Source organism: Etheostoma spectabile, chromosome 22, assembly GCF_008692095.1.
Source record: "Etheostoma spectabile isolate EspeVRDwgs_2016 chromosome 22, UIUC_Espe_1.0, whole genome shotgun sequence".
NCBI classification, from domain to species: domain Eukaryota; kingdom Metazoa; phylum Chordata; class Actinopteri; order Perciformes; family Percidae; genus Etheostoma; species Etheostoma spectabile.
The window spans coordinates 18,095,559-18,115,675 of NC_045754.1; the positions used below are offsets into that span (position 1 = coordinate 18,095,559).

The 20,117-nt window shown below is 39.7% G+C and overlaps 2 protein-coding genes and 1 non-coding gene across 5 annotated transcripts; 2 read left to right on the plus strand and 1 right to left on the minus strand.

Moving 5' to 3' along the window:
- The first annotated feature begins 11,002 nt into the window (after positions 1-11,002).
- c22h11orf65 (chromosome 22 C11orf65 homolog) lies at positions 11,003-15,782 on the plus strand. 3 transcript variants are annotated; one of them, XM_032504234.1, is made up of 9 exons: positions 11,003-11,086; positions 11,682-11,772; positions 11,914-12,006; positions 12,084-12,137; positions 12,238-12,435; positions 12,977-13,107; positions 14,741-14,887; positions 15,003-15,058; positions 15,689-15,782. In XM_032504234.1, the coding sequence occupies exons 1-9, from the start codon at positions 11,082-11,084 to the stop codon at positions 15,754-15,756; spliced, it is 843 nt and encodes a 280-aa protein (XP_032360125.1). In that variant the 5' UTR covers positions 11,003-11,081; the 3' UTR covers positions 15,757-15,782. The 3 variants fall into 3 exon arrangements, with proteins under 3 accessions (XP_032360125.1, XP_032360126.1, XP_032360124.1); XM_032504233.1 differs by having other exon boundaries at positions 11,014-11,157; XM_032504235.1 differs by lacking the exons at positions 11,914-12,006; positions 12,084-12,137.
- Positions 15,783-16,580: 798 nt separating this feature from the next.
- On the minus strand, positions 16,581-16,652 carry trnac-gca (transfer RNA cysteine (anticodon GCA)). Its single transcript has one exon. It is a non-coding gene; the product is annotated as a tRNA-Cys (tRNA).
- Positions 16,653-16,731: 79 nt separating this feature from the next.
- On the plus strand, positions 16,732-19,806 carry pomp (proteasome maturation protein). The gene is made up of 6 exons (XM_032504236.1): positions 16,732-16,929; positions 17,247-17,344; positions 18,052-18,112; positions 18,952-19,053; positions 19,260-19,353; positions 19,457-19,806. Exons 1-6 carry the CDS (start codon positions 16,792-16,794, stop codon positions 19,522-19,524), a joined length of 561 nt encoding a protein of 186 aa, XP_032360127.1. The 5' UTR covers positions 16,732-16,791; the 3' UTR covers positions 19,525-19,806.
- Positions 19,807-20,117: the final 311 nt, after the last annotated feature.

Sequence of the window (20,117 nt, forward strand, 5' to 3'; positions counted from 1 at the left end):
CCATAACCCTATTTGGCAACGGGTCCCTCTGCCCTTTGATGGTTCACATAGTCAGGCACATTCAACACAGTCTCACTCCCATCTCGTAAAATACAGACGCTTGGTCAGGTGGCTTTGTTGTTATTGTTGTGATATAACACATGCTTGGTTGGGACTATTGGCGTCCCTTTTGACGTTGTTAGGTTAAGGAAAAGCTTTTGATTGGGCTTACGGTTCTGTGACTCACGGTAACGGAACGGTTGGGTTAAGGGAAAGGTCATTGGGGGGTTCACGGTTCTGTGACCCGCGGGGACCAAAATACTTGATAAACCCCGTCTAGAGGCTGCTCTCCCCGGTACGTTCTACGCACACACACCAAAGGGTGCCTTTTTTGTCGCATCAGACCCGGACAGCCACTGTCCAAACATCCATATTTTACGCATTTGGAGTGAGAATAGGTTGGCACATTCTACCCCAATTCAATTAATATGTCTATAAAAACCTTACATTTATTCAGGTCTGTATCATTTAGAAGGTAGACTATGGTGCCATGACTCTGGGCTGGGTATAACACCTTACTGCAGACATTTAAAAATAAATAAAAATAAGACGATACAGGCAGGCAGACCTAAGGGAAATGATCACCAGAGGGCTGCGTTTCATAGATAAGAAACCCAGAGAAGGTCATATAATCTACAGTCTGCTCTGGTCAAGTGTGACAGGACCTGGGTCGTTCTCCCGCATGTGGATCAGCGGCAGAAAGCATTGCCAGGTATGTTTATTGCACCCCGTGGTGTATAGAGTTTCTAAAACACAAGAGTGACATTTCTTTTTGTGCAGTGAAGACTGAATTAAAGGATTCACAAACAGCGTTTGAAGAATATTGAACGTGCACCTGGGCAGCTGCATCAGTGAACGCCTTCCTACCACCCAAGCAGCAGACGACTTCACTTTGAAGTCACCGCAAAGGAGGAAGACACACAAGCTGTTTGATTTCAAGGAAGTTTGTGACAGCCGCTAGAGATGTATGCAACAACCCGCTCATCTGCATCTGCCAACAACAAAAGAAAAAATATCCCTAAATGTAAAAAAATACATTGATTTGAGCATGGCAATAAATTGGAGCGACTTAGTAAGATAAATAGTATAACGTTGTCTCACAGTCTCTTTTCTCTTCAGTAAATTTGTTTGGAACAACATCCTGTAATATCCACATTAGCCTGTATTGACCTCACAGCCCTGTAATTACATTGTAATGGTAACATAAGCCATGGTGGTAACTGAATACTAATGAGACCATGTACAATATGTAACATAATACCACATTTAGTATGAATAAGTAGCAAATTTAACTTTTTGGGAGGCAGATTTATTTTATGTTCCCCAAAATTAAGCTTATCAAAAAAGAAAATCTTTCAATTGATAATGTAAGTTGCCGCAATGATTCATGACACTAGATATGACACTAGCTATGATAATAAGAAGCAGGTACGCTTGGATGATTCTGGACCCATTCCCACCTGGTAACTTTCAACATGTTCAGACAACGAAGATAAAATAGAGGGCAGAAGACCAAAGCTCAGTTAGAGCAAGCAGATGTAGACACACACAGATCTAAAACTAATTAGCAGTTAAAGCCTAGTTTGAGTGTCCTTATTGTATTCCCAGCAGGATTTCAGTGCCTGTGCAATGACTCACTTTGAACATGTTTTGTATTTCTGTTATTTTGTCATTACTACTGGCATTTTTAGCCATACTAGCGACATGGCTCTATAGATGACATTATCAGCGTCTGAACAACAGTTGGATGGATTGGTATTAAATTTGGTACATACATTACTTCCTGGTTAAATAAAGGTTAAATAAAAATAAAAATATTACTTATTAGGGATGTCCTGAATGTTCCTGAATGGCCACCATGAGGCTGACATTTGTGTTTTTGAGTGAAATGTCTGACAGATGTTGGGGGGCCATGGTGTGGTTAGTAACACACACACAGCATCTAATCATGTACAGCATCTACAAATCAAATGTAATGCAAAGACATTGGTTAGTAACTGTATTTAATGAGTGTACAAGTAAATCATAAATTACAATACTTATATTAATTCATGCATTAGCAGAGTAAATTCAGGAAGTGTAACACTCACAGTAAATGGAATGAAGATGCAGGGAAAGAAAGCATTGCCAATGGATTCTCCATTTAAATTGCTCTTTTTAAACACAATCAGTGCATTAAGAACCTACGTACATGCCACTTCAAGCTTCGTTCTTAAATGAAATCTACAAATCAAGCACTCAATTTAAGGACCGAAGCATTACAAATTTACGTCGGAGAATGTTTGAAGAATTAATCTTTTGACTCTCTGTTGATAAACAGCTTAAATGAACTATGTTGTTAAACTATATTGTTAAACTATACCCATTTTGAAAAAGACACCAGGTAGCTTTGGGCTCTTTAAAGTTCTGAGAAAAGTCACTTCATTTATTCAGTGTTGTGAGTTTCCTATTATTCCTTCCCCTAATTTAATGAGGCTACACAGTCATTAGGAGTGGGTCGAATAGCATTCACGTAGCAGCTGCTGGATGTATAATGAGGCGTTGAAGTTGTTTACAATTCCTACTGGTGCTGTAGATGTCATAAATTCCTTGCAACCAATTTAAATGTTTCCTATTCCTTCATATACAGGACATGACTCAGTCTGTGAACTTTGTAAATAGTAAGTTAGACTACAGATTGTATAACCATTTATATGCCAGCAGCACCTGGAGCTGCACTCAGATGTGTTCCTGTTTCCTTTTAATATAAGCCTTGTGCAGCTCAACCTGTTTTCCTGCCTTCGTCTAGAGTAGAGCAGACCTCTCTCTGCTGGCTGGAGGAGCTCTTTGGGAAGTTCTGGACAGACTGGAAAGCCATTACTCTAACTGGGTTGTCTTGCACATGCCTGCACAGAGTCACCTATCCTGTGGAAATTACTGTATCTGTATCAGGAGTGATCGCTGACAGAAGAGCTGAATGTTGATGTCACTCCAATCCAGCTTCATATTCTTCACTTCATAGAGTAATAATCTGCACCATTTGTTTATTTTTCTGTTCTCAATTCTATTCATTATAGCTATTCCAATGTGATCCATTAATTAGTCCAAAACTAAAACAGACAATATTAGTAAGGTGTTACACAAGATCCCTTTTTCTCTCCACTCATGTGATTCGACTGGAATTCGACTGTTACCAAACGTTTTTTTGTTTTCCTGATTGCATTTGAGAAAAAGGTCATTTCTCTTTGTCCTGAACACCCTGAGACGCCTGCTTATTGTGCCTTTTGGACTGATTCTGCAATTAGCAGTGGGAAAATGTGATACAATCAGAGCTCTATTTAAACCTTTACAATGGCCACAGAGGGGAAGAAAATATTGTTTTCAGTCCCAGTTAAGGCCATGTTAAAATATCACAAAATGTGTAGAAATAACAACACCGACCAAGGCTATTTTTGCTTTTACAGGCTTTATCAAACCTCTCTTAAACAGCTGTGAACAAGTGTGTTAATCTGGAACAATGGGGAAGCCATGACTCAAGCAGCTAAAAATAATAAGAAGTGTGGTGTGTGTGTGTGTGTGTGTGTGTGTGTGTGTGTGTGTGTGTGTGTGTGTGTGTGTGTGTGTGTGAACTATTGATATTGGTACATGTGAAGTAAATTTCTTAAGGGGAAAGGTCCGTCGAGAAAAACTGCAAAAGGAGGAAGCACCTGTTCTCTCTCTTGACACACACACACACACACACACACACACACACACACCACACACACACACACTCACACATGCGCACACACTCATACCATGCACACACACACCACACACAACACACACACACCCACACACACACACACACACACCACACACAAACACACACATATACAAACAGACACACAATGTGCACTATATTCTACAGTTTAAAACAAGGTTAAGTCTAAAGCCGTGTTAATGGATCTGTGAGGCTGTCAGTACTGACGGCTCATATAAAGGCAGTTTCTTACGGCATTTACACAGCACTTAGACCTGCTTTTTAATCAAAAAATGTATGGACTTTTCCCTTTTTACAATACGGGACCTTTAAATGTGAACTTCAGCGTTGGTTACTTTTTGTAACAGTTGCATTCTGACTTTGTTAACACCTATGTGTCACAGCACATCTTTTGTTTCATGTAAATCCCATGTCTTCATTGTCTTCTTAATTATGAACATAGCATGGGAGGAAAAACAAACATTCAGACATGCTTTTTAATAAGCCTTCACCACCTACTGCAAATTTAATTGAAAAAAAAGTATATTTATAGGCAATAAGCTGCTTAAGATTAATTTGCAAACATGTCACACTTTTTGAGAAAAGCGTTTAAGGTCCATTTGCCTCCACAAGCACGGTTCTGTTCAGGAGGCTTTCACTTTCATGGGAGAAATATGTTAATTGTGAGTGTATTGTCTCTCTCTCTCTCTCTCTCTCTCCTCCTCTCTCTTTCTCTCTCTCTCCCTCTCTGCATCTATATGTATATATATATATACACATCTCAGGGCTCGACATTAACGGTTGCCCAGTTGCCCGGTTGCCCTTGGCAATCAAATTGTGACAAGTGGCAACCTAATCATCACTCCTGGATGTCCCCGTGGCAACCGGATTATTTTAGCCCTTTTTCATTGTACTTTATTTCATTACAATAAATAAATCCTCTGTGATGGCATTCGAGCATGTTGCGGATGTTTAATACACACATCCACAACGCACATAACACAAACACACACACACACACACACACACACACACACACACACACACACACACAAACACACCCAACACAAGCACCTTCCAGCATGATTGCAACCTTCTTTACTATTTGTAAATCTTCAAATCATTTACTATAAGAACCAAGCAGGCCTGCCTTGTTGAAACAATCCAAACTGATGTAACTACTGAATTCATGTTCAGAAACATTTCAGAAACAATTGATCTTTTAATGAGAATTTTTAGTTGGCTGCAACCAACTAGCTGCTAGCTTTCAGCACTTTTCACAGAATTCTTAAGGAACGAATCTGGTTGAAGTGCAGCATGTTTTGCTTTCAGCAAAGGGACAGCTGATATGAAAGGTCCACCAGATGGTTCAGACAGAGACAGAGAGAGCGAGCTGGATAACGCACAAAGAAGATAAATAATAGTGAGACAGAGGGCAAACAGACAGATAGAAGAAGTGTGGATACAGTAGGTAAAGATTGACAGGCTTTCAGCTGGGCTGATGCATTTGGGTTGTTTAAAAAAGAAGAAGGGATAACAGAAAGTAAATTACGACAAAAAGGCAAATTAGTGTTCAAACAGTTAGTCCATTTAATCTGAGATGAAGTGAGACGTGAAAAATAAAACAGCGCAGGGTGAAGAGAGATCAGAACAGTGTCATCAATGGAAGCTGCTTGCAGCCTCAAACCATGGACAGCACATGGTGCTGTCACTCTCAGATGATGAAGAAGTTAGGAAGATTAAGACACAAGGAAAGAGTTCACAAGGAAAAGGAGAAAATGAGCAGACAGTGCTGGAGAGTCAGAGGTATCAGAGAGGCTGCAGAAATGATAAAGATTAAAAGGAAACACAAGATAAAAAAAGCAAACAATAAAGCCGGTGAGGAAGACGGAGAATGAAAGGACAAACTATGAGCACACTGATCTATCTGGACGTCCTCTGCCTCTGCCCCTCAGAGTCTATTATTAGTTTTGTTGGAGGAAGCTTGGTCTTTTGTCCCACATATTGATTTAAGTGTGTAAGCGCTGAAATGCTCTGATGAAGTGCATTATTCTCTGTATCTCTGCTACTTCTTGAAGGTCAGCGTAGTAGCATCTCATCTGTTTCTTGTCATTTTGATATACAGTCTGCCACTGAAGGACTTCCCACAGCATACCCACACTATTTGTCTTTTTGGTTCATTTAATAATGGCATCAAATAGAAACACTGTGTTTTATTTTTTTAAACAAAATACATTGGCAAAAACTACAAGATCAAGACAAATCTTATCCAAGTCTGACATGAGCCAAGCTGATTCATCGCTGGTTGATAATGATTGAGTGTGTTCAACACAACGCAACTTTTTCTACCACTCATAACGTTTGTCAGAGAAGTCTCGATAGGTCACTGAATCAATAACAATCAATCAACTCCAGATCGTTCTCCTCCTTCCTGCATTTGTGAGCACATAAACTATTGGTGTACACTAAATGAGCTCAAATACAGTAAAGAGATGATTGGAAATTGTTCCGTTACAGCCTTGGGCTGTAAAAGAGCAATATTTACACTGGAACATGCACTGCACACTTTGCTATATGTTCTGAAACTGTCATTTTCTTTTGTGTAAAGAATGTGGTAGAACTCAAGATCAAAAGGAGAAGACAAATAATATTTGATCTTGGAAAAATGTGTCACATTACAAACCATGCTTCTTAAAGAAAACACTTTTACCTGACCTTCTGCTTTGCTAATATTTTACTCTTGACATTGTTTGATGCATATAAAAAACAATAGCTGTGTTCATCCCTTATGAGCCTTTTGAAAACAGTTCCTGGCAGATTTGATGGTCTTCATCATGCATGGGGCTCTTGCTTCAAGACCAATTATTATAAGTAATTTACTTTATTTTAACAAGCTAGAACGGAAAAAAGATTTGAATCGACATTCATCTGTAGAATTGAGCAGGATTGTAACTGCTCCTACTGGCAGGTATGTACTTCAGAGTTTATCCGGGTATTGCTCAGGGACACTTTGATAATAAATATACCTGCCAGCCTCCATGATTTTGATTGGACTTTTAGCTGGTAATGGAGGCAATGTGTTGAAAGTATCTTGTGTCTGTGTGACCAGTGCATTTGCCCGTGTGTACCTATAGCTATATTTCATGTATGTGCCCTGTGAAGGGTCATGATTCAATACCAGTGTAGCTGATGGATGGTTTTCACACTTGGGCCTGATGAAACAGCACAAGAACTATTCACACTGTCTACGCTAGGCTACGTCACCACACTGCATGGAGCACTGAGTCACGGTCCTCCACTCGTCTATCAGCGAGGAGTTACAATCTGGGATTTTGGAGGGCACTAGTCAACCTTAAAATGGCCAGTTTAACAAAGCCACCTGGCTGCTCTGTGGACTCGCATATGTTCTGTCCATTTATTGTATTCATATATGCATTAGGGGTAAAGGTCATCAATCCTACAGCCACTCAAGATAAGTCTTTCATTCATTTAGACGATTAAAGGATGCTATTTTTTTAGTCTGTATATTGATTTGCTCTGATAATCTGTTCCAGTGGTTCCCAACCTTATATGGCTGACGTAAGCCACAGTTCCATGAGATGAGCTCTCAGTACCATCCACCATGCTCCAGATAGGTTTACTTGAATGGATTTTTGTACAATATATATTTTTTTTTTGCTCAAGGTTTGCCAAAGCAAGTATTCATACTGTTGATTTATCCATTACTTTGAGGGAGTTTTGACCGCTCTGCTCACTTGCTGAGTGAATTTGATTTGGTGTTCCAGCTGACTTAGGGGTTAGTGGGAGGTGTGTGCAGTCAGCCTAAACAATCTATACACAATCTACACAGCAGCATACATATTCTATCCTTAAACCCTCAATTTTGTTGTTTTGATGATAAATATGCTCAAGATCTGCACACATTTGTTATCCCATTTTGTGTAGTTATTGTGTGTGTGTGTGTGGTGTGTGTGTGTGTGTGTGTGTGTGTGTGTGTGTGTGTGTGTGTGTGTGTGTGTGTGTGTGTTCTATGATTTGCCTTTACCCACTTAGTCATTATATCAACATTACTGATGATTATTTATCAAAAATCTCATTTTGTAAATACTTTGGGAAAGCACCAATAGTCAACACTACAATATTGTTGCGGTATTAATATTGAGGTATTTGGTCAAAAACATTGTGATTTTTGATTTTCTCCATATCGACCAGCCCTAACATGAATACCAAATCATGTTATATGGTTTTAAATAAGCAGAGCTACAGCACAATCTTTCCATGTGCTTCCCTGGGGCCTGGTTGGGAATCACGGATCAGTGTAATAATAATTGTTGTATTTTTAATAAGCTCTGTTTTCACTGACGTCCCTTATTCATTAACACTTCTTTGTTCACTCCAGCTAGATAAGTGCTGTTATATTCACCACATCTGATAGATGACCTTAAAAGCATTCATGCTTTGGAAAAGTCTGTTTGTGAATTTTAAGATAGATATGTCTGTTATGTTATGGTGAGCTAAGAATGTATGATCATACCCCGAAACAATCTTGTTTAGGCTATAGCACGTGTCTGTGCCACAACCCAAACCTGGATAGAAAATAGTTGGATGCATGCACACTCCCAGAATGAATGGGTGCATTATGGGTTTTACTATCCACACACACTACATGAGTAAGAAGCAATCTATACAATTTATGAGCTTATTGTAACTCTGTTGTTGTCCCAGCTGTCTTCACACCTTTGAAACATGTGTCTTATACTGCCCCCTTCTGTTTAAGAGACAGAAGGCATGAGAGAGGAGGTCTCCAGGCCGCAGCCATGCAATCTTGGCCATTTTTGGAAAAAGGAACAAGTTGCCCTGCAGTAGGAACAAACTGCCCTGAGGAATGCTCTGGCGTTGGACTGTTGAAGCTAAGGTTGTGACGTAAATGTTGGGAGATCTGTGAAAGAATGCAGTTCTCCCTTGACCGTGTGAACTCCATAAAGTGATTGCTGGTGTGTTTAATGAGGGTCTGGAAATACAAAGTACCTCCATTTGGTGACATATCATCAACGTGACTGTCGTCTCTAATGGGCCCTGAGGTAAAAGCCATTCACATCATTACGGAAATGAAATCCTAACAGTCAGAAGTCAACCGAGGAAATAACACAGCTACTGTGTGGGGCAGATGAGGTGTGAGTATAGGAGAGAAATCATTCAGTTTCTAGCACACCTAGATAATATGCAGAGTTGATACGAAAAAGGGAACATTCATGATAATGGTATTTTCAGCTATGAATATAAATTTTGTCCTTGTATCTTACATTCAAGGACCCAGCACATTCAGTATGTCTTCCTGTCTTCTCATCAGTAGGTGTGCCAGTGACAGGGACAGGACAGCATAACGATACCTAAGACAGTGACATCTGTAAATCAATCAGAATCTATTCTCTTAATTCCATTCCATAGAGACCAGTGAGACGCTGAATTGAATATCATATTGGAATCCGTTTGTGCAGATCACACAGTTATTATCAACTCTCCCTCTTTCTGCTCCGTGAAGTTAAAAAAATTTTTTTCCATAAGTTCCCTATGACTTGCACCTCTTTCAGTATGCCTGTAATGTGGCTTACTGTTGTTCTTGGTAACAAACTTGCCAACCAAGTTCCAACTACTAACCAACAGATTACTAAGCCATCAACAAATTAGTAGAGCTGTTTAATACTGAAATTGTTAGTCAAACCCAGCACTCAAGAAAAGCATGATCAACTTATGTCAAAGAATGCACAACATTTTGCTTCTGCGAGCTGGAAGTCTGGGAGCAATGCAGGCAAACGTCTGTCCTTGTGGGAGTCAAGATGACTGATCATTCCCCATGGAGAAAATAAACAGACTGAAAAAAGAAGAATACTTCTGTTTTAAGGAAGCGTGGATCGGGTTTGGTTACATGCCCGCAGGCTTTGGTGAGGAAATGCATTCGGTGGACATTTGCATAATGGACATCTGTCTAGTTAACAATTCATATCAGCAACCGTTTTGGTTCTGAATTATGGAGGACACGTTTGGTGAGCAAATAGGGCAAACGCCTGTGTTATCTGTGAACCACAAACATGTACATTTGAATATCCAGCAGCTCATAAATACAGAGGGAGTGGATTCACTTTCCATTTAATTTAAATGTTTTGTCTGAACCTGTTACAGCTGAGGAGGCAGAAATTGAAATTGCATCTTTAATTTTGTATGTCACTGGATTCAGATGTAACTGGGTTGATTCACTTGGATTTGTGGCAAATTACTAACTGGCCTTGATAACAATTAATCCACTGGAAACATGAAGCACCTTTATATTCCCAGAAAAATCTGGCATGGGTTACCCTTTGAGATTTTTCTTTTTTTATTTCCTTCACGGGCTTTTTGTTGCAGCCAGTCCTCTTAAATTATTGTAAATATCAATTTTACTGCCGTAAAAGAGTGCATGTGTGTGTGTTTAGGCTTTAGGTATCTGTGTGCATGCACGTCAACATGCTGTTGACTGTTTCTTTTCCCTCCGTCAGAGTACTTTTTTTTTTACTACAGACATGTAAAGCCACTTAAACCACATCATCCCCAGGTCTGATTTGCAGCAAAATGCTTAAGTAACCAGAGAGTGAGATCACACACAGCCTGGGGATGACAGAGCATAACACTGTCTACAGACTAACTAAGAGAGTGGGTTGGGGGCAGAGGGCCTAGCTACTCATTATAGAATGTAAGAGCCTTACTGATTTGGCTTGTGTGGTGCACACATTAAGTCGCTCACAGTACTATGTAATGTGTGAGTCATGAAAAGCCATAGAAATGCTACAATTTAAAGAACTGCCAACGGGTTAAAATGTATTTTTGTTCACCTTGACCTGCACTGAATATCAATCGGGACTGCTTATTTTCCCCCCAGACACTGACAAATCAATTGTTTTTTTGATCAAATAATCACAATTAATGTTGTTGTTTGGCACTGGTTTGTGAGTTTAGTGTGTAACGTTTAAATCGACAACCTAATGGCAGATGACCCTGGCTTCAAAATAAAAGTATACCTTATTTGGACATTTCAGAAAAAAGAAAGAAAATAGCACTTATAAATGTCAAAAAGGGAGTTACCTGTGTTCTTTTGTTTTGTTTTGTTGTTGGACTCAGGAATATACAGGTATTTGATTACCTTGACCACCATTGACAATGACTTTTGTTTTGAAAGTACATTCCGGAAAACGCATTCTTTATTGTTGCTAGGTAACCCAATGAAATTATGTGTCAACCCGCGTTAAGAGGCGGCTTTTAAGTTAGACACTTTATTACAGAGGATGTCATGGGGTAATATTCATATTTTCTTGTTGCATGACAATTTCGGTGTGTGTGCAACATAACAATGATTTTAAGTCAGGGTAAACAATTAAATCTGACGTTTGCTATATCATATCATGTAGCTAGGTAAATACAGTGTAAGTTAGCCCGTGTTTTATTTGCTTTTCAATTGGTGTAGGACGTGTTAGCGTTAGCTAGCTAGCTAACTAGGTTAACTCACAGAATGTTTACAGAGTTTTTGCTGTAAGCAGCATTTTAGTCTTGTAGCAGTTCAGGTGGAGCTAATTTGAACTAGGCTACTTCATAGACTTTTGAATAGGCCTAGATTCATTTGTAACATTGATGGTATTTTAAAATCTTAGTCTGTTAAGGGTCTACATGTAGTGGACTAAAAATGTAGTGCAGTAGTAGAAAGTTCATACCATCAGACTTGACTTGAATACAGTACTTGAGTAAGTGTAATGTAATTTTAAAAACAGGGCTCCTTAATAGAAATATTTAAAGATTTAGTAATACAATAAAAAAAATCTTTATCTGCACCCAACTGTCTGCCTTCTCATTTTCTTGTCCTTTTTTCTATTCTCATTTCTCAATCTGCCTCCAGTTTACAGGAAGACGGTCCCCTGGAGCCCCAACAGGAGACACTGCAGCAGATAGCTGCCAGAATCATTCAGAAGACCTGGAGAGGATATGTGGTGGGTGCTGCTGCTGCGGGCACACACACACACACACACACACACACACACACACACACACACACACACACACTTTTGTACATGCGCTGTTTAAAGTCAACAGGCATAAACAAAAAACTCTTTTTCCTACCCAAACTGTAGTACAGAGAGGTCTTCAAGTATTTCAAAGACCAAATCAACAGTTGCAACAGGCAGGATCCACGAACGATCCTCAAAACGGTCAATCCTCGGGAGGTAACAGCAATGATGCTCTCTATAAAATGAAAAAAACAAATGGAGTTATTGTTAAGATTTGAGTTTCCCTGTGACAGACAGAGTTGCTGGATACTGCTGCTGGAGTGTTTGTCAGATTTCGACTCGGAGGGGTAAGAGCTAAAGAGGGAAATAGTGGGAAATGACTCTACAGACATGTGAACGATAGTGCAGACGTACCTGCTAACGTCTTGCTTATACCTTTGCCTTCAGACTACCTTTCCTCCCAACATCTATTACAAGATCTTCACCTATCGACCTATCACGGACGTGTGTGCCTACAGCCCAAAGGACTACACCAAGCTGGAGCTTAAGAAGACTGTGGACGGACAGACCGAGACCATGGAGGAGGACAGATCAGGATGGTACCAGCGCAAGGAGAACAACAACTGGAGGCTCTACTGTAGCAAGGTGAATAACAATTCAGAGGAAATTGTCTAATAAAACATAATCTATATCGACCATGTTTCATTGACAGGATTGTTCTGGTGCCGCCGGTGGTTCCACCGGACGTCCCTCGCTTTCTGCTTTCTTTGTGTTGGCATTTTAAACTCTGGTCAATTCAGAAAACATCCTCCGAGCTAGAACCGACAATCAAATTATATTTATCTTTTCACATTCGACAGCCATTTTAATTCCAGAGCTCGCCTCCCTACGTACACATGTTCCACCAAAACACGTTCCTTCCCGAGGCTATTTTACAGTAAACGTGTCCCTCACTTAGTGCAGGACAGCTAGGTTAGAAAGGGGGAAGACATGCAGGAAATTGTCACAGGTCAGATTCAAACCCTAGACCTCAGTGTCGAGGCCTAAACCTCACAGTACATGTGCGCCTGCTCTACCACTGAACCAACCTGGCCACACATAGCCTACTGTTTATTTAAGTTTAACTGGTGGCCACTAAAAGCAGATGTTATTAAGCATGTGTTCATGTGCTTCTTCTCATTGATAGGTGGTTCCCCTTAATGAGCCCGTACAGCTCAGTGCCAAGAAGAAAATTGACTTTCACTATTCCAAATTGAAGCGGCAACAGGATATAGACAAGTTCCGGAAGCAGAAGAAAATTGAATGGATGAAACAGATGTGAGTTTTATTCGTTTGTCTTTCGCTGTGCAACACTGGCCTCAAGCGCTGATTACGGGATAACGGTACATGCTAGCCTCAGTTTGTGTCTATTCTGCATTATTGTTACATTCCAGTCACAGAGCTAAGCATCCTAAAAGATACATTCCTGATTAGTAAAGTGGAAACAGTCAGAGGATATGAACTATCTAAATGTGAAGGAAAATATACGTGGGGCATGTAGGGCATATGGGGCAGAAAAAGATGTTACTCTGAACACCCACACAGGTGTTTTCAGTTAATGTGGCTGATGGGATCTCCTCCGTGGAATGTGTGAGTGTGCATAGACTGATTAATTAACAACTTCCTGAATGCTCTGTTAGGGCAGGACAAATGACCCCTTTATCGTTCTTCTTGGTAGAAGAGATGTGTGACCTAATAAATTCCCATCCACCCTCTTACCCACCTTCAGCCTGAGAAGAGGTCTAATCAGCCAGAATAACTGAAATCTCCTGTGTGGGTGTTTAGAAGCTTTAACTGAAGTGAGGAAAATTGGATTGGAACAGAAATATGAGTAAAACATATCCCAGAGTGTGGAGGGAGAGGAAAAGGAGGAAAACATTGTTGTTTGACTTCTTGTGAGACCCTTGACTAACAAAAAGGACATGATAGGAAGATGACACAGTAAAGGTTAAGCTCCAGAAGGAGGAAAGCAATGCAACGTTGCAGATGCCAGCTGCCATAAAAAACCACCAAAGAAGAAGAAAGAAGCAGGGAACTGGTGGATGGAGGGATGTGGCATGTGGCTAGAGATGTGGAAAAAAGAGAGCCAGACTGTGACAGCGGCTGTAGGGATGGCAGTGTTGGCGGTCCACCACTTAGTAGCACACTATACAACCAGAGTTTCTGCGAGGTCTTAAAAAGTCTAAAATTTCAAAATCAAAAATTTAGTCCTTAAAGTTCTCCTTATTATTCTAATTTCCAGGTTCATAATTGTATTTAGAGGTAATATCACAATAGGTTTACATGGTTTACTTTAAAAAAAAAAAAAATTTTGTTGTACTGCACATTGCTGCAGCTCCTTAAAAAAGATATATAACACAATAAAGGAAAGGGAAAAAGCCAAAAAGCATAACATCACCAATTTAAAAAAGCATTGAGGTCTTAAATCATTTTGAACAGATCTTAATTTTTCTACGTCCATGCAACGCTACTTCTAATTTTTTATTCTGTGGTGTTGTAGTTCTTTCTTTCGCTAGTGCAAGTATAATTTTGCTGCATTACAACTACAAATAAGACCAACATGCAACTTATATTGCAGCCAATCAGCTTTTGTGTGATTGGAGTGTTCTTTTGGATTGGACCACAGACATAAAATGGATTTTATTGTTGGGGAAGTGCAAGTTTAGCAATACTTGGCTTAAAAACTGTATTCAGGCCTTGGTTGATGTTGTAGTAAAGGTCTTGAATTTAATTCATAATGATCTTAAAAAGGTCTTCAAACATTTCTGTTTATCTTTACTTTATTCCTACATATTTTAATCTCCTTTTAATGCCCTTTGTTCTATTACAAAACAAGTCAAATACACATCTAAGGCAGAGTTGCGTGCAGTGCTGTGTACAGGTGTTTGTGTGTTCTCTCCATTACGTACAGGTACGACCACGGCCGTCTGCAGACCGAAACGGTGCACGAAGACATGGAGACGCTGATGGAGAAGTCCTACCAGGAAGTGATGGACTCCATTGAAGAGAAGGAAGATGAAGGGCTGCTGGCCTGGGCCAAAGCTCTCAACTTTGACGAGTAAGCGTACCGTCTACTCGTAGCAACGTTGTGACATTGTAATGCTTTCTGTTGAATACATAAATGATTTAATCATCATCATTGTGTAAGATAATGCTCTCTTCTGCCTGTGCAGCTATATGCAGGATTGGACCACGTTGGCCTGCAGTTACTTCTCTGAGCCAAGCAGAGGTGAACATGTTTAGTGATGGCTGCTGTTATTTAATGCTTTAGAGCAGGGATCTTCAACAGGGGGTCCAGGACCCGTATGGGGAGTCAATGCAGAGGGACCTTGTTAATTCATTTGTTGGATTGTTAAAGTCTAAACATGAATCCAACATATCAATAGCAAATATAAATCCCCACTGTTTACTGACCTATAGTCAAGCTAGTCACTAAGGCCATCCTTAGATTTATGCTTTACATTAAAACATGATTTATAAAATCATGCCAACAATTATTAATCTGAGTTTCTTTATATATACACGTTATTGTAGCTATTAAAGTTAATATGCAACTTTATTTTATAAAATTTATGCAGTTGGGGATCCCTGCTCCATCTTTCTTTCAGTTAAGGGGGTCCTTGGCTTAAAAAACGTTGACAACTCCTACTTTATAGTATGTGCTGTAATGCCATCTGCTGTTTAAAGTTAGGACTACCCAGGCTGTATTTCTACCAGTGTATATCTCACCTACCGCGGAACTTACTGATGACCATTGTTTTGTTTGCCACTGATCTGCTCTCATTTTGTTCTGTTTTTTTTTTTCTTTCTCTCCCTTTGTCCTTTGTCCCTTTTTCTATTGGCTTCCTCCTTATTACAGATGTTCATTCATATCCACCCTGGTTAGATCTCCATGAGCTGGCTGCTGAGGCTGATGAAGACAGTTAGGTCAAACAGAATAAAATAATCTGAGTTAAAAACCATCCCAGTGCTAATGTGATATTTGTGCAGCTATATACATTTTAGTATTCTAGCATGAAAAGTCCTCTCCATCTCCAACACTACCTTATGTGGAAGATTGGACACTAACTAGCTAGGTTCCTCCCCGGGGCCTGGGTAGAGGACGGTGATTACTGTCTCCATGATAAAACCACATAACATAAAAGATGGAACAAAACATAAAATGGTCAGAAAATGGGTTGTCATCAACTGCCCCTGCCAGAAAAAAACGTGCCTTGATTTTTGCCCTTTCTCTTTCTTTCTTTGTCTTTTAAACCTCTCCCCCTATTGTGTACACACACACACACACCACACAACAGACTGCTAACACATTTCACCCCAAACAATTAAATGTAACATTTTCTCTTTTGTCATTGTTTGTTTTGTGATGCTTTGTCATGTTAATTATGTCATGTCACCCAATATACTGTGTCTTGTTTGCTTTACTCTCACCTGTTGTGTCTTTCGTAAAGCTACATTGTGTAACGTTTGTATTTGTAGTCAAAATCGTTGTTGCCCGTTCACAAACTTGTCCTTTTTGTTATGAATATTGACCACCACCACCGAGTAGTCCTATTGGCTTGAAATTTTACATTTGCGCTTGCATGAACTGGGGTAGACTCCTCATAATTCTTTCAAAAAACTATTGAAACAATGCGAGTATCAAAGATACACACAGAATCTATACATTTGTACAACTTTGAAATGCGATTACATAAGAGCAACGTGTGATTTTGTGTGCACAAAACAGTGTCCATTACTTTCTTGAAAAGAGGGGGCACCCGGATTTGAACCGGGGACCTCTTGATCTGCAGTCAAATGCTCTACCACTGAGCTATACCCCCTTGTTCACTATAGTGTTCGTGCACTGTTTTTAAAGATAGCTTTGACCAGTGGGTTTTTTTTTCTTCCTATTATGTTATTATTTGGTAGAAATGTCAAACGGGGATTAAAAACAAACCAGCTACAACATAAAGTGCAAGGATGCATAGTACAACGGTTGTTTTTTGTAAAAGGAAACTAACGCCGGTTTGTACCGGATGTGTCGTAATCAAAAAGCGACCCAACCGGATATTCAATACAGTGTATCGAAAAGAAAGTGGAAGAAACGGAATCACAATGGTATGGCTGCTGTCTTATCGTATGTAATATGATTCATGCTATCGTAACATTATTAATTACAATGATATTGTTTTCTATAGTTGTATGCATATTTATTTCACCTCCTCACACCTTTGTGTTCTGTCTTTGTCCTCTGAAATCCAAGAGTTGTGAATTTGATTAGTCACTCGAGCTAATGCTAGTTAGCTAGCGCTTAGCTGTACGGCTCTTGAACTTGGCTAATGATGCTTTTAACTTTCGGTGTATTTAACTGAGGTATGCTAAACTAAATATTATCAAATGTAAATGGTGGAATGTGTGTCGTTTGTTTGTTTCAGAATACTCGAGGACTCCGCTCTCAACTGAAAGACAGTGTACCTGTGGCAGGCTTATGTCCGCAGGGAGCTTACGGAGTGCAGGACTCTCTGCGTAGCGGGTGAGACAACTGGTGTCACCTAGCTAACGTTAAATGTATAATAGCCATTACATTCCCTACCATACTAGTACAGACGGACATACAGCTATGTCTCAGTTTCAAATACCTGTGTTAGTTATACTGGGTACATCCTGATATAACACCATTTGTAGCATTAGTTATTCACTCACGTTATTCTCTTTATGCTTCAGTATTTATCCTCATTCTTTAAATCGACATACAATTACACCGTTGCCTCACTGGTGGTTGTGTGTACCTGGTTATCCACTACATTTAGGTTTCCAAGCTGTTGTAACATTAGAGCCGGTCTGATTAAGATAATTTAAAAAAACAAAAAACAGCATTACTTGATAATAATATCTGTGTCAATGTTGTTTTCAGCTTCAAAAATGTAATGTTGTCAGGCTGTGACATCGTTGTATTACTTTACAAGTTCCCAATATGTACTGTATATATAGTATGTATGTATGTATGTATGACTAGAGAGTGATCTCTGCATGAAATAAAATACATGTGTACATGTGTGGAACATCGATTAAATGTTGATGGGTGAGAAGACAACAATGTAGTTTGTGTGACAGCTTTCTCTTTCAATAGGGACTGCTGTGTGTTAACTTTCAACAGTCCCAGCCTTGAAACCAAATGAATCGCAAGTTACATAATACAGATTTTCACCTGCTTACAGTAGTTTTTTGTTTGCTACACAGCTTTACCAGCGTGAAGAATGAGCTCCTTCCAAGCCACCCACTGGAGCTGTCAGAGAAAAATGTGAGTAATCTAAATTGTAAGAGAAGAATAATTCGATTAGACATCTTCTTTATAGGACTATGTAGATGTGTACAGAGTAGGGCTGGGTATTGTTAAAAAAAATGTCAATTCCGATACCAACACGGTGACTTTGATACCGGTTCTTGAACAATAGTTTATTTTGATACCAATTTTATAAAATCCATTTTAACACAAACTAAATATTACTAAATAACAACAGCACACATTACGCCAAAAATCATTTTATTTATTTTTTAGCCCCAACTACATGAGTCTCTGTGCTTAGCGTAGAGTTTTTTTTCTCCCTGCCTCTACGACGTGTGACAGCCAATCTCAAGCATTATTAGATCTTGGTAGATGCATGCTTATTGGCTCACTGACGCTGATGAGATTTACTCCTTTAGTATTTTTTGATACTAAGGAGGCAATTCGCCAAATACACTCTGTGGACTTTTTGACTTGTAGTAGGTCTGTTACTCACACCTGTACTCTGTGACAATGTCTCTCAAACACATATTTGCACCATTAATATGTGTATGTAAAGTGTTATTGTTATCTTTTAGGGTTTAATATTTCTATTCATTTTAACAAAAATTATAATAGGGGAAATAAAAATTGAAAAAAAAAAAACCTTGTTAGTGTTTTAACAATAAAACAATTACCTGTACATGTCATGTTGCGTTAAAATGTCTTCACTCTTAACTACACAACCGGTAGCCCCGTTTCATTTGTTAGACGCAGAGCTGTAGGAACAAGACAACGGTTAACGGGGGGAATGCTACGGGACTCTGTTGTCCCGGGGACCGCTAAACATTTGTCTGTGTTGGTGTGGTGTGCAGTTCCAGCCAAACCAGGACCGGATGAATTTCTCCACTCTCAGAAACATCCAGGGTCTTCATGCTCCACTCAAGCTGCAGATGGAGTACAGGGCAGCTAGACAGGTAAAACACACACACACACACACACACACACACACACACACACACACACACACACACACACACACACACACACACACACACACAAAAAGCTTTACGTCTCGGCAATCCACCTCCCCAGTTCTAATAGCCCTCTTCCTGATAGCTCCTGTTTTTAAGTCCTCCTACCATAAATCTTGATGTCTGCCTGTCCCTCCTCCTCCTCCCAGATCCAGCGTCTGCCGTTCTTACAGAGTTCCAACCTGGCTCTCGATACGCTGCGGGGCAACGACGAGTCCATCGGCTTTGAGGACATCCTCAACGGTGAGAGCCTCATCCCTTCACCTTTTACAAAAGCATTCACACAGCTGTTTGAATATGATCTCTAACCCCCACCACGCTGTGTTTGTGTCCTGTGAACCTGCAGATCCAACCCAGAGTGAAATGATGGGCGAGCCACACATGATGGTGGAATACAAACTGGGACTGTTGTGAAAGAACACAACACAACAATACACAGTTACACACATAGATTTAGCTTTAGTATTTGTCCGCATACGTTTGTTTATTGGATCAAAAATCAGCAGTTCTGGAGAATTGAGTCAGAAATTTTTTGGGGAACAAGGGGGACTCAATGTGTGTGTGTGGTGGGGGTGTAACCCTATAAATGATTTAAAACTGTAGTGTTGAACATCATTTAGACATGCATTCAGTGCTGCTTTTGTATGATTCCAATCCGGTTGATATTTCTAATAAACTTCACAACCTTCCTCCTGATGTGGGTTCATTTTCCAAATTCTTTAACGTGCAATGCAATCATAATGGTTCATGTCATCAAGAATGTACAGTACATCACATAATCTAGAATTGTGTGACATAGCAGACAAACTTGACGAGGCCACAGAATGTTATTACATGTTTATAGAACTGCTAATCTTGAATCTGATATTATTAAATATCTGTTTGATGCCACTACTGCAACATTGCCCCTCTAGCCATTATACTAGTTGTTCCACTCTCCTGACAGTGTTAGTGATGGGCTGTCACGCCTTGACGAGTTCCAGCCATGAAAGCAGTGAGTGAAGGTG

Coding starts and splice junctions, on each gene's coding strand:
- c22h11orf65 (XM_032504233.1), top strand. CDS start 11,111: ATGACAATTTCGGTGTGTGTGCAACATAACAATGATTTTAAGTCAGG. Junction 11,158..11,681: donor AACAATGATTTTAAGTCAGG/GTAAACAATTAA, acceptor ATCTGCCTCCAG/TTTACAGGAAGACGGTCCCC. Junction 15,059..15,688: donor CTTCTCTGAGCCAAGCAGAG/GTGAACATGTTT, acceptor TCCTTATTACAG/ATGTTCATTCATATCCACCC.
- pomp (XM_032504236.1), top strand. CDS start 16,792: ATGCATAGTACAACGGTTGTTTTTTGTAAAAGGAAACTAACGCCGGTT. Junction 17,345..18,051: donor CAGGACTCTCTGCGTAGCGG/GTGAGACAACTG, acceptor TTTGCTACACAG/CTTTACCAGCGTGAAGAATG. Junction 18,113..18,951: donor TGGAGCTGTCAGAGAAAAAT/GTGAGTAATCTA, acceptor TGTGGTGTGCAG/TTCCAGCCAAACCAGGACCG.